This window comes from Glandiceps talaboti, chromosome 13 (genome assembly GCF_964340395.1).
Source record: "Glandiceps talaboti chromosome 13, keGlaTala1.1, whole genome shotgun sequence".
Lineage (NCBI taxonomy): Eukaryota > Metazoa > Hemichordata > Enteropneusta > Spengelidae > Glandiceps > Glandiceps talaboti.
The window spans coordinates 157,573-171,563 of NC_135561.1; the positions used below are offsets into that span (position 1 = coordinate 157,573).

The following is a 13,991-nucleotide window of genomic DNA, read 5'->3' on the forward strand; positions in this document are numbered from 1 at the left end:
TATTCAAATACGCATTAACCTCCATAAACCTTAAATTCTTCATTAATTTTAACCGGAACATACTGAGGAAGACATCGAAAGTGTCTGCTGTGTTGTGTTGTAAATTATACTTCCGCTCAGGGCCCATTGTTTTAAGTAGTTGTTTGAGGTGGAGCTCGAGTACAATGGCCTGGGTCACAATCACAACAATATTGTATATTGTGCTAAGTGACATCCTGTGATTACAAGCTTGAACTTGAAGCAAGATGTGTACATGGTACAATCATAGTCTTCTATAGAGGGAATGTGGTACAATGTATAACATTTTATATCACTACATACATATTACACATTCAGATAAGCCCTTTAACAATTGACTGTGTGTACAATATGCATTACAAAATGTATGAATCATTCCCAGAGATTGATTTTCACCAACGAAGCTGAACGACTGCGTAGTGGGTCGACGGTCAGAAATATATCTTGCGTGGTGACCGTCTTTGTGGTCTTTTGTAGTTATTAGCTGTATACTTTAGCATAGCAGCAACAGCAAGTCGGGTTTTAAGTTCCTGCGTATACTCCCAAGAAAAGTCTCTTAAACTTTTTGGACTCGGAGTGATCAGCTGGAATCCACACTCATCAATTTAGTAAGTTATTTACAGTCATTTTGATTTCCCGTATATTGTACTGGTATATGTGTTGAGTAAATACCTAACAATTACATTTATAAATAAGTAAGTGTTTTCAAAGATGTTTGAAACTCGCCCAAGAACTCATTTGGACCAGAATTTGAAGCCCTCCGACATTTCGAACTAAACTTCAGAATTTTTTTTGTATGGTGCCTGAATTCCAAAGTGTATTTATGAGAATTTAATATTACTCAAGACTAGAGTTGTATGCAATGCTTAAAAACCTAGACCACTAACGAATTAGTGGTCTGAGTTAAAATATACATATGATGGACACGGTGTTGTTTTCACATTGTTTTCTATATAGACAAATGGGATGGTTTTCAAACCAAGAATGCGAACATGTATGAGTAACAATTGTTAATATTCTGTCTTTTCTTGATGAAATCTGATTTGTTCGTTGATCGAGATTATAATTATAATTATACTGTGTGTATGCACGCATGTGTGTGTGTGTGTGTGTGTGTGTGTGTACGTACGTGTGTATGTGTGTGTGTGTGTGTGTGTGTGTGTGTGTTTGGTAAAATGTAATATAAGCTTAGTATCATAACATTGCACCACAGTATTATAGTATTTGTAAAATAGTATTCCGATAATGGACAGTGTGCCTCATTTAGACTGTAGGCTTCACTACATTTCGACGAGACTGTCCTCTCCTCTATAGATTAAAGAAGTTTGATACTTGCGTAAATATAAGCAAGCCTCTCATGGAACCGGAATGACAAGTACAAATTTGTTATTGTTACATACCAGTATATAGATTCTTTCCAATGGACCTTGAACTTTCCGGCCTTCTCCAATTGCGATTTACCCTCGAAATCATTCAAATGAATCCCCATTCAAAAATTCGTTTTGAAAAAAGTGACTACTATAATAGTATTATACTGAGGCCTATAAATATAAACTGCATGGGAAGATCTAACGCGAACGTCTATAGTTGCAACGGGGTTACAACCTTTTCTTTTGCACTGTCTGTTCTCATCCGACAAAAAAAAACGTTTACTTCTATTTGTAATGGAATCTGTTTTATACCCCTAAATATTTCTTTAAAAAATCTTGTAAAATTGAGAAATGTAAGGACATTCGCCATACACACGCATATAGTTAATGTGCTATGGCACTAAAGATACAAAGTGTCACGACAATAAGAGAATATAGACTATAGGGGAGATGGGACTGCTTTATGGTGACAAATTTCAGCACATGAATGGAACCCATTCTTATGATTTTTATAGTTAAAGTATTAGTATGCAATTTAGCCATGTAATTTACGTTACCATGGTTATATTTCAGAACAGTTTTACCAATGAAATATAGATCAATTTGTTCTTGACGGAATTATTTTATTTTGAACTTACGAACTCATTCACACATTCACACATTCAAACAAGAAACCGATACATATTATTCAGTCATTGCAGAAAAAAATCGGGAACTTGAGTTTACCAATGCTCAACCCTTTCAAATAAAAATTTAAACACCATACTTGTATGAAATATACACCTATGCTTGTTGAACATCATCATCGAAACCTTATTTGGCAATATATCCAGGTTTCTATCAATATCCAACCTTATTTGGCAATATTTCCAGGTTTCTATCAATATCCAACCTTATTTGGTAATATATCCAGGTTTCTATCAATACCCAACCTTATTTGGCAATATGTCCCGGTTTCTATCAATACCCAACCTTATTTGGCAATATATCCCGGTTTCTATCAATGCCCAACCTTATTTGGCAATATATCCAGTATTCTATCAATATCCAAGTCATGTTGACGTACACTGATGTGTAATACAATTACATGTAATTTTGTACCTGTGATTTTGTTGGACTAACACCTCACACCGTAATGGAACCAAACGAAAATCCGAATCAATTTTTTCCATTGTTGTGTACATTTATAATGCAACCAAACGACAATTTAAATTGACGTAACGTAAATTACCCATTGGTTTTTTGCCGAAAACTTTTCAAGCAATGCCTCTCAGTGTACATGAAAACAGGTCTGTTTTCAAATGTTTAAAGTTTGTCGTCATAACATCACTGTTTCGTACAGTTAGTAAAGTTGTCGGGTAAATGAAAACGTCATATGACATATTTTACAAAGAACGTTATTTTTTGTGGCTTTAAATAGTGTAACCAAACACCGTTTTCAGGAGAAAACGTAACCACTTTGGGTTTGATTCTAAACTAAGAATCAATCAATGAAGCAGCTATTTATGAAAGAAAATGCAGAATCTGGTCATTACTGTCTTAAGACATAGAAATAACAGGAATTCGTTTTCTCAGTAATGAGACAAGTACTTGCTAAGGTTCAACAGAAAAATCGGAGAAACACTAACAATGAAAGTATTTTCATGATTTTGCCAGGAATCGAGTTCAAAAGCTCTTTCGGCAGATTTCACAAGCCAATCAAAGAGTATAATACATGTACGTACATTTCCTTGTCAAAGGGGTCTATCTCTTTTACCTCCCTGATGTACCAGTGACTGTCATATATCATAGCCCCCAGGGGGGGGGGGTCACATTTTACAAACCTGTTCTTGCTGGGGGATGGTCATATTTTGCATTACAATGTTTGGGGAGGGTCACATTATATAATCCGTAGTTTTGTGACCAAATTGAAGATTCAGTTATTGTAAATTTGTTTTGTGTGTTTTCCGATGTAAAGGGAGATGAGCACTCAACATTTATATTTACGAGTACTTTACACATGCAAAAATACAAAAATTAAAATACATATATTGTAAGAAAATTGTTTAATAAAACGATGCATTTTGTTGAGTGTACCCATCTCACCTTATCACTCACACTGTACGTGAATGTTGTTGTTATAATATGATGGTGATGGTAGCAGTGATGATGATGATGATGATGATGATGATGATGATGATGTCCTACATTGAACTATTCATTTTACCCCTTCACACTATTATGGCCTGTTCTGGTCTTTGGCGAAGATCGATTGAATATGAAAGGCCAAGAAACGAAGGTAGCCTACCTTTGTCACATTCAAGGCCGACCTACGTGTATAGTTTGTTTCTTTTGTTAATGCCACGGCCACCTTTTTTTTAAAACTTGCCAGTGCCATACTAAAATTATGTCCTTCCAGCGGATGCATTTGAATGCAATTGATACTCTCTCAAAATGTTCGGTGTATAGCCGTGTGAAAGTAATATTTCATTGATTATTTCTTTTATATTTTCGGCTGGCCAACATCGTGGATTGTACCACCAGTAGACTAGTGTAGTGTTTTTTTCTCAAACGATAAAATAAAACTCTGAAAAAATAAATAACGCTAGATAGTAAACCGGTATTGGCTCGAACACAATTGCTAGTATAAAAGCTCAATATGAACTCATCGGAGTTTCCCTTCTGTATTTTCCCTTCCAACTTGTTTCGGGTCAGTCGGTCGAGAAAGTATTTTTATCCTCGATGCGTACAGACGAGAACAAACAAGGGAATTTTCCATCGACTGTCGGTCGACTATTGGTCTAATTTTGTTATAAAACTCTCTGATTGGCTAACGATCGCTTTCTATGCAAATTATCTCTGAGTCATTTGACCTCGCGAGCTAGCTGTCTTCTTTCACAGTAAACGTAGCGCTAGAGTATGGTGAAGCACCTTCTTCCACTCTCGCTTGATTTCAGGTAGAAAAGGCTGAGAATTGTGACATTTCTTTTATACTACTACTGTGTTAATCTAAGGTAAGCTGGCTATAGACACATTTTGATAGGAAGTAAAAAAACGAGCGAAAGAAATACACGAGCCGTTATGTTCTATTGCATCATGCTGTCACAAAACAAAAACAGCTGACCGATTTATCCTTGAGGGAAGGCCACGGCCGTGCAGTGATCGATGAAAACGTATTCATTCACACTTTAAAATTCGGAGGTGATATTTTATTTAATCGATTAATGTAAAAAGTTCACGATCCAATTCATCTCTAGTCTAAAGAAAGAACCGTTTGAGATGGAGTGACACTGTACTGGCAAACCCCCCGATCGACCACGGATTATTCCCTACATCCATGCCTGACCTTATGTATTGTATTACTGAACTTGAACAGTGAAAACGCTGTCATAGACTCGGTGATGTTTATTTGTGTAGCCTGGTAGGGTACATAGCGTCAAAAATAGACAGCACATTTCATCTACGTTGACATGTACATGTGAGTATATACCAATGGGGACGCATCTATGTCAGTTCTAATATTACTTTATTTAGCGTACAGTAGACAATGCATGTATTAAATTAAATGAAATACTAACACATCCATGAGTAGCAAAGATAACTTAACAATCCCATTTTGAAAACAAACTCGTAAACAGATATTCGTGGCATCTAACAACATATATTTGTACATGTATTTGGTTTTGTTATTGTCTGACACCGTTTTTAGATTACATAATATCACAGCTTATGCAACCTTTCCATATTATGTAACATTTGCATTTGTAATCAGCTGTAGCTGGAAACATTGAGCTGGAGACATAATGAAAGGATCGTGTATTTACTTAGTAAATGTGAGAGGGGTTAGATATTTGTAGTTGGCTTCAAATTCAATTTTAATTATATATTATTATTCAGATATATTGTAAACACATTTCTTCAGAAAATTTATTTCATGTACATTCACTTGTTATTGATGATGTATGCAGCCTTGCAAGTTGCAGGACTGTTTTCTTCCCTGATTCTATGCTATATAGTTTCAAACTATTTGCTTCAATCTCTGTGTATTAGTAATGTTTCCCAGTTACTTCCATCTCCAAATTTATTGTTTGAACGGGCATTCATACCATAAATCATAGACTGGAATCCAGATTTGGATCAAGGCCCATGAGACATTGTCAATGAGTGCACAATTTGGGCACAAAACTTACAAGTCATGGAAAATTTTCATGTGGAAACCAGGTCATGTCATACAATGAATTAATGATTTTTGCATCCCACTTGGTATGTTGACAGACCAATTGAAAGTTTGGTGAAAGCTTGGGGTCATACTTGCTTGTCCTCAAAACAAGTCAAGAGGGTTTGAGGTCAGATTCTGTGTACAAGGTGTTAAAGTCAGGACTGATATGCACTTGTGCACATACCTCAAATCACCAGACTACCAGTACTTGGTGAAATTTTGGTAAGATAAAATGTCCAGTCCAAACAAGATAATAAAAAGCTGATGTAAGTTCTAACTCTTAAGTTATCAAACTTTTCAAATTACAACTACAATGAGTTTGATTCAGATTTAAAAGAAAGTATGCTAGGCTAGCTTAAACTTTCATGCAGTGCTTGATAAACCCCTGGAACTTAATGAGGTGAAAAATGGCACAGAATAACTGTTTCATTGACCTTGTTGGGTCATTCTAGAAAGCCTTTGACAGGCAAAAGAATTATCAGTATGTTTTACTTTTAGTGCACTGCTGGTGAGGTAATACCTGTCCTATATTAGCATAAAGAAATCTACAGTAGAATGGCAATTAATCTAATGAATGCTTCATGTCATGCAAAGATCTCTCATTTTGTATATGGAAGTTGAGACAATGGAATCATCATTCACATGATTCAGTATCATTTTGCAAGTTGACAGCTGCAATCCAGGGTCACTTTGTGTACATGCAGCTATGCAGTCATATCAGCCATCCCATTTTCCATTACATAACACTTACATGGAGTTATTTACATACAATGATTGTCTTATAGCCCACAGATTTGTCCTGTGATAGTGACAATGCTCTGGGCAACTATTTACAATGCTCTTGTTAATCAGTAAGGACAGAAGGCCATGATCCCTGTTATGTAAATCAGGCCTAAAAAATTGTATGGTTCAATTTGAGAATAGATGGGGTAGGTAGATTTGTTAGCACAACTGAACTGATACAGTGGGTATATCTGGAGATGTGTAGATGAAGCTGTATTCATAACATGATGAGCCCATCAGTAATATGCAAATTACGTAAACAAAATCTCAATTTTGATTGAAAAAAAAAACATCTTGAAACTGCATGGTGAATGAGTTGAAACTTGGTAGGGATGTTTCTGGAGGTATCATTCTAGTTATTGTTGAAAACAATTTGACAAAATTGGCCCTATCAACCATGACCACACCCTTAGCAACAGTGAAATGACGATGCAAATTACAATACAAAGATAACAACAGGGATGGATAGGTAAGTGACTAAAGCTTCAAAAATGTATGCAAATATGCCTAGCAACAGGACCATGCCCATAGCAACAGCTAAATGATGATTTATATGCAAAGATGAAAAGAAGACCCTGCCCATAGCAACAGACAAATACAGTTGTGCTATAATGCCATTGGTGATATTTTTTTGGTTTTGTAGCACAAGTGGACTGATCAGGTTCAGTAGTGTTATAGGCATGGTATGATGTCTGTCCATCTGTGTGTGTGTGTGTGTGTGTGTGTGTGTGTGTGTCTGGACGACTTAAACTCAAAACCCACTACACCGATTGCCTTTGTATTTGGTAGGGACATTACTTTTGGTGTCTAGTTGGGAAATCGCTTAAAGCAAAATGATCACATCACAGGTTTGTAATTTGGGTTAAAAAATGTTATTTTTGGTCAAAAAATTACTGGGTACATTGGTCTGAAATTTGGTGGGAACGTGCTTAGGATGTGGAGATTAGGATTTGTTCATTATATGATGATTCTATCAGTAATATTCTAGAAGTGTTATTCTGCAGATTTTGTTCAAAACATCTTAACACAGTTGGCCCTACAAACCATGACTATGCCCTTAGCAACAACCAAATGCCAGTATATTTTGGTCAAATAAGAACATCATTTGGTAGGCAAGTGTAAAAATGTATGCAAAAAATGTATGTAAACATTCCTAGCAACCATGACCACACTCAGAGCAACAGCCTAATGATCGCATATATTGCAAAGACGTGTTGTAAATGATAGTTATATCAGGAAAAATGCAATTCTGAAAATTGAGCATTTTAAAATCAATAACATGTACATACACATATTATATTATTAGAATGAATGAATGAATGAATACTTGTGTGGAACAATAAGTATAATGTGTATTGCCTGTTCAAACATGTAGAATTTGGCTGTAAACATAATAATGTCTGTCGCCAAGAACATTTATTACGTACACTCATAACATTATTTACACCATCACACACTATTAGAGTTATCTACATTTTATTTTTATTTTTTTCTCTTTCAGCTATTCAGTACATTTATAACAACATATCGAATACATTTATTTACATCATCATGGCTGCAGTACCAAATGCCTGTTTTGCTGCTTCTAACACCTATGCAAGCATTCATAGACAGAAACTGTTATCAGACCCAGCATTAAATGAGGTTACACCACCAGGAAGTCCTACAAGACCCATGTCACCTGGTAAGTTACCAATTACCTCATCTAGATCCTTCACACTGGCGGATTTCAAGTAAAGTTTCCTTCACAGATGCTATACTTACACTTTCAATATTTTTACTTTAGTTAAACATCAGTCAGAAAATGGGACCCAGGGTGCATATTCTAAGTTTTAAATCGGCCCACTGTGCCAGATGAGATCAGTGGCATCTTTATGAAGCGCTGCCAGAAAACGAGTGAAAATTCTTACTAAGTATTAAATCGGCCCATTGTGCCAGATGACATCAGTGGTGTCATCACTTGATCTGAATATAAATTAATCTGCCTATTGTTACTGTTAGATAGGACCAACCAATCACACACTTTAATTTCATGATGGACTTCAACGCATATAAGCGAGATTGAACCATTGCTGTATAAAATTGTAATATAATTTTACCATTAGTATAAGTCTCAGTGTCTGTGTAGGAGGCAGTAAATCAAAATCCATCAGAGTGAAGGATCTAGGCTAATCACTATCCATTTCATAAAAACTAATTTACATAAATGTAAAGGTCACCTGCTTAGTCAACAATCTCTCTGAAATCTAAATTGTTTTCACATACTGTAAGTTTCCAACCTCTTTTAAATCAGCAAAACTATGTTTTCATAGATGATAGTTAATAGTCAATATATCGATGCTAGCTCAACCGTGTAGGTTACTTTAGTATATTGTATGTGAAAATGGAAGTAATATAGAAGAGGTGAAAATAAAAAGTTCATCTCATATTTGATTCATCAAAACAAGATGTTTTAGGGAACTTTGGCTGCATTTGAATGTAAACACAGTTAAACATCTTGTACTGCAGTGCAGTTAGGTAGTTGGCAAATATAGTCATAGTACTAGTGTGTGTGTGTGTGTGTACATTATTCCATTCCAATTTGTATACCATCCAGTATTTATCACTGTACATGTAAAATAACCTCTTGATAGATAATAACTTGGTGCATGTTATAACAAGCTCATTAACTTTCAAATGGGAAAACAGAGAAAAATGAAAATAGTACATTGAAAACTCTATAAAGTTGTAACCGATTGGTTTGAAAATATTGAAAAAAGAATCTTTGTGTGTATAATTAATGACTATAGTCTAGATTATAGTATAATTATACAGATAAAGTAATAATGATGCATGCTTTCCAAGACCTATGTATGAGTCATGTCAGTCGTTGCCTTCCCTGAAAAAGAGCAACAACCCCAAGTAACATGAGCAAATGGATGACATAACACCTAGTGAAGGTAGGGTTATTTCTGTAAACACATCACTTGTATGGCTAGCAACCATATCGTCATGGTAACAACCATATGATATTTGATGTTGAAGCAATCCTACTATTTGAATTTAATAAAAATGACAGGACAATATCTTGTTCATTTTATATACTAAACAAGAGAGAGAGGTCGTGAGTTAGTTGTCAGTGATGTATATACTAAACAAGAGAGAGGTCGTGAGTTAGTTGTCAGTGATGTATATACTAAACAAGAGAGAGGTCGTGAGTTAGTTGTCAGTGATGTATATACTAAACAAGAGAGAGGTCGTGAGTTAGTTGTCAGTGATGTATATACTAAACAAGAGAGAGGTCGTGAGTTAGTTGTCAGTGATGTATATACTAAACAAGAGAGAGGTCGTGAGTTAGTTGTCAGTGATGTATATACTAAACAAGAGAGAGGTCGTGAGTTAGTTGTCAGTGATGTATATACTAAACAAGAGAGAGGTCGTGAGTTAGTTGTCAGTGATGTATATACTAAACAAGAGAGAGGTCATGAGTTAGTTGTCAGTGATGTATATACTAAACAAGAGAGAGGTCGTGAGTTAGTTGTCAGTGATGTTTATACTAAACAAGAGAGAGGTCGTGAGTTAGTTGTCAGTGATGTATATACTAAACAAGAGAGAGGTCGTGAGTTAGTTGTCAGTGATGTTTATACTAAACAAGAGAGAGGTCATGAGTTAGTTGTCAGTGATGTATATACTAAATTCACATCAGTAGCAAGCAGTAACACTAGCTGACCATAGAAGTTACATATTGCAAAAAGATTGTATGTACAGTAAAATGATATTATCAGAATTCTGACTGTTTTAAATTTATAACAAAAACAACATACATGTATGACAGTGAAGTAGAACGCCATACATTTCTGATCATGACAAACTTATTGACATATATAATTTGAAATATCTATTTCAAGGATAACGGTGTCACATGTTGGATATTTGTTGAGTATCAACATTGCCTACAAGTGTATTAAATATCAAAACTTATGCATGGGTACATACAAATGTATATTGTCATGTAATACAGTATGTCAGAATGATTATTTTCCATATTTTATCAATGTGGCAACATGCATGCCTGTCACAGTGTTCAAATAGCTGGTTAAATATTGTACATAGGCAGTGTATGCTATGGGCAAATTACATAATTAAAAAGTCAATATCATTTATGGTATTGATAATTCGCTATTATATCTCATTCTGATAAAATGTGTTGTCAAGGAGGACATACAAAAAAATAGATAGCAAATGAAATTAAGTTCATGTCTAAAGCCCTCACCAGATTTAATATGATAAATATCAATGTGTACTTGTATATATCTTGTTTTGAGTGCCTATATGCACAATATATGTACAGTATTAATAATGAAGTATTCAATGACCAATATGAAATATGGTAAATAAATGAACAAAAAATGTTCATCAGCTTGGTAGATCATTAGATTGTATGATAAGTTGTGTTACTCCACTCTAACCAGCCTGTTCTAGCCGTGATAAGAAAATCTTCCCTGAAACCTGAATAGATCTGAATAACCCATTGTATTGTACAGCCTAGTCCAATTACTGAGTAGTCTGCAGATTATTGAGAGTTGCTATATTTTCTGTCATGCAAGAAGAAAGAATAAAGTAAAGTAAAGCAAAACAGGTCCATTTCTTGATGAAATTATTAAGAGCTGTTGTTTTTTTTGTTTGTCTGACAGGAGCAAGTCCTTCCAAATGGATCAACTCTGCACTGAACTACTTTCACTTTCAAGGTAGACCCCGAAGTGAGTCAAATCCAGAGAATAGGGGAACACTGCCCTCTATCAACAATGACCATCACTTTCATGATACTATTGAAATTTCAAGCCAATCACAAGATGATATTATCACTGCTCACTCCCATCTTGTGATGGAAACCAGTACTCACAAAAGTCAAAGTATGCCCTCTACCCCTCATAAAGTCATTATGAGTGGCAACAGATAAACAATCACTACTAGTGAATGGTAACTGAAGAGACTGCCATTTGAACTGCTCACATGCAGTACCATGGCAACACAGTTGTCATGGTGATATCACCGACTGGACATTAGTATTCAACAGTATTCTATTGCCAATTCGGGATTGTTGCATCATTTGAAATCACTTGTTTCACTGATGTTTGACTTGGCAGTTTGTCAAAATCTGTTCTTTTACATGTATGCATCATAGAGTATACATGTGTGTTATAAGATTTCCATGGTCAAGTTAGGTGTCTTATTTATATATCAATATTCTAATATAACCTGCCACTTACAAAGAAATCTTTAAATTTATTGACTTTGTTTATTTGTTGTTGTTGTTTATTGTTTACAGGGTTCATTGCTAACTCTACAAACACCACACCAGCTGTTCAGTTTCAGCATACAGCATGCTATGAAAGCTTCTATTTATGGTCCTAAGCCAGGAACTGTATCACCCAGTATGGCTGGACCAATGCCTGCTTTGGTTACATCTGGTTTCATATAAAAAAGCTTCAGTGATACAAAATGTAATTTGTAGTCACTCACACAGCTCTAAAACTCATGTAAAATATCTGAGTATTATAATGATGTAACATTTTTACTCAGGAAAATGACATAATTACTGATACATCATTTCTCTTAAATATGAAAGGTGTATATCACAGCTAATACCTATGGAAGTCTTTGACTACAGTGAAAGGAGTATATAATCATATCTAAAAGTTTGTTAAGTATTAATTTGTTTGTCATAACATAGGTGGTGGATAAAACATAAAAGTTACAACTAATGTTAATCATTAAATCCAGATAAGTTCAAATCTATTAGATTCATCTAACTTTGTTTCCAATGAAGACATTTAGTGAAAATTGTGTGCTTTCATTTGCCATTGGAGTGACATCCATTACCATGGCAGTATTCCATACTACCTTGAGGTATGCAGAAATGAGGAAAAAAATAACATGTAAACTCTGTACAAGCAATAGAATTACATACTCTGAATTGTAAAATATTCATCAAATACAAATTGTTTTGGGGAACTAGTGCAATGTTAAAACAGTAATCCTGCAAATGTATTCACAGTGCACAATTCAATGCAAATAAAGTCCAAATCATAGAAATTATTTTAATGTTAAATATATTTCAAAACTTTCAAGATGATAAATACTGAAATATGTCTGTCAATATCACACTTTCATTAATGCAGTATTTAAACAACACAAACATACTACAAATAATGGACTCAAGGTATTATCTACTCAATGCTCATTACCATGGCCTAACATCATAGCTGGTGATGGTGTTGGGGGCTATTCCATGTTATCTGCATTTTGCAATGAACCCTATAAGCTCTCTTGACATTTTATAACTTGTATATCTCTTTCTCTCTCTGTAGATAAAAAAAACTTTATAAACTCAATGTTGATGTGAAATATTTCAGTTCACTAATTATTTTTATGAAACAAGTAATAAATGTGTTGTTGTACTATGTTTTGATTACATGTATGATGGCGTTTATAGTGTGCTACTTTGGGGAAGAAATCCCATCAAGGTCATCAATATGTAAGGATCTTGGTCCAAAGTTCAAAACTTAGCATATTCTTGATTCAACATGAATATTCATGAATTTCAGTCAGTTTGGTAAAAATCAACAATGGTTGTATCTAGATCATGTGTAGATTGAGAGATTCATGGTTTTGTACATGTCAGTAACATGTGTTATTGGTTAACAGTCACACTCATGTAATTATTTGTTATTTGGTTAACAGTCACACATGTAATTATTTGTTATTTGGTTAACAGTCACACTCATGTCATTTGTTATTTGGTAAACAGTCACACATGTAATTATTTGTTATTAGTTAACAGTCACACATGTAATTATTTGTTATTTGGTTAACAGTCACACATGTAATTATTTGTTATTTGGTTAACAGTCACACTCATGTCATTATTTGTTATTTAGTTAACAGTCTCACTCATGTAATTATTTGTTATTTGGTTAAAATGATTTTTCAGTCTACATCAGTCATGGCATAGTCTGTAAGGTATGCTGTGATGAGGCGCCCTCACACATCAGTCAGGGCGGGATGGCATGGCATATCTTACAGTCTTGTCATGGCATCGTCTATACACAACATGTCATGCTAAAATTACAGGATGACATTCAATGAATCTTACTCTCTCCCTGCCAGGATTTATTCATATTTTGATTACTGCTTCAAGCATATAGTAATGTGATGAATAGCTTTTAAAAGAACGTTTTGATGCAAAATTACCTTTCAGTTATCTTTTATTGTTTGATTTTATTTTATGAAGATATTTGAAATACAAAATCGGATCAATTGATATATTATTTCATTTCAAATGGTGCAAATTGCAAAGCTCCAACAGTTGTTGATGTGAAACTTCTACCACTAAGTTGTAAAGTGTATATACAAATGGAAATTTATGACTTACTCATGTTGATTAAAATATGGCATGTATATGAATGCAGCGAGAGTAATCAAACGAGTTCCTGGATCTTTCCCAATCTGTGAGTTGTGCTGACATGGCTGAACGACTGGACTGTTACCATAGCACCCTCAAGTGATGGAATGCCTCCCAACATCTACATGCTATATACATATTTAGGTGAAAGTAAAAGGTCATTAGAATACGCAAATTG

The 13,991-nt window shown here is 34.6% G+C and overlaps 1 protein-coding gene across 2 annotated transcripts; it reads left to right on the forward strand.

Moving 5' to 3' along the window:
- Positions 1-4,254: 4,254 nt before the first annotated feature.
- Positions 4,255-13,123, forward strand: LOC144444810 (uncharacterized). 2 transcript variants are annotated; one of them, XM_078134351.1, is made up of 4 exons: positions 4,255-4,381; positions 7,871-8,053; positions 11,043-11,108; positions 11,678-13,123. In XM_078134351.1, exons 2-4 carry the CDS (start codon positions 7,921-7,923, stop codon positions 11,761-11,763), a joined length of 285 nt encoding a protein of 94 aa, XP_077990477.1. In that variant the 5' UTR covers positions 4,255-4,381; positions 7,871-7,920; the 3' UTR covers positions 11,764-13,123. The 2 variants fall into 2 exon arrangements, with proteins under 2 accessions (XP_077990477.1, XP_077990476.1); XM_078134350.1 differs by lacking the exon at positions 11,678-13,123 and having other exon boundaries at positions 11,043-11,441.
- The last annotated feature ends 868 nt before the right edge of the window (positions 13,124-13,991 follow it).

Coding starts and splice junctions, on each gene's coding strand:
- LOC144444810 (XM_078134350.1), top strand. CDS start 7,921: ATGGCTGCAGTACCAAATGCCTGTTTTGCTGCTTCTAACACCTATGCA. Junction 8,054..11,042: donor TACAAGACCCATGTCACCTG/GTAAGTTACCAA, acceptor TTTGTCTGACAG/GAGCAAGTCCTTCCAAATGG.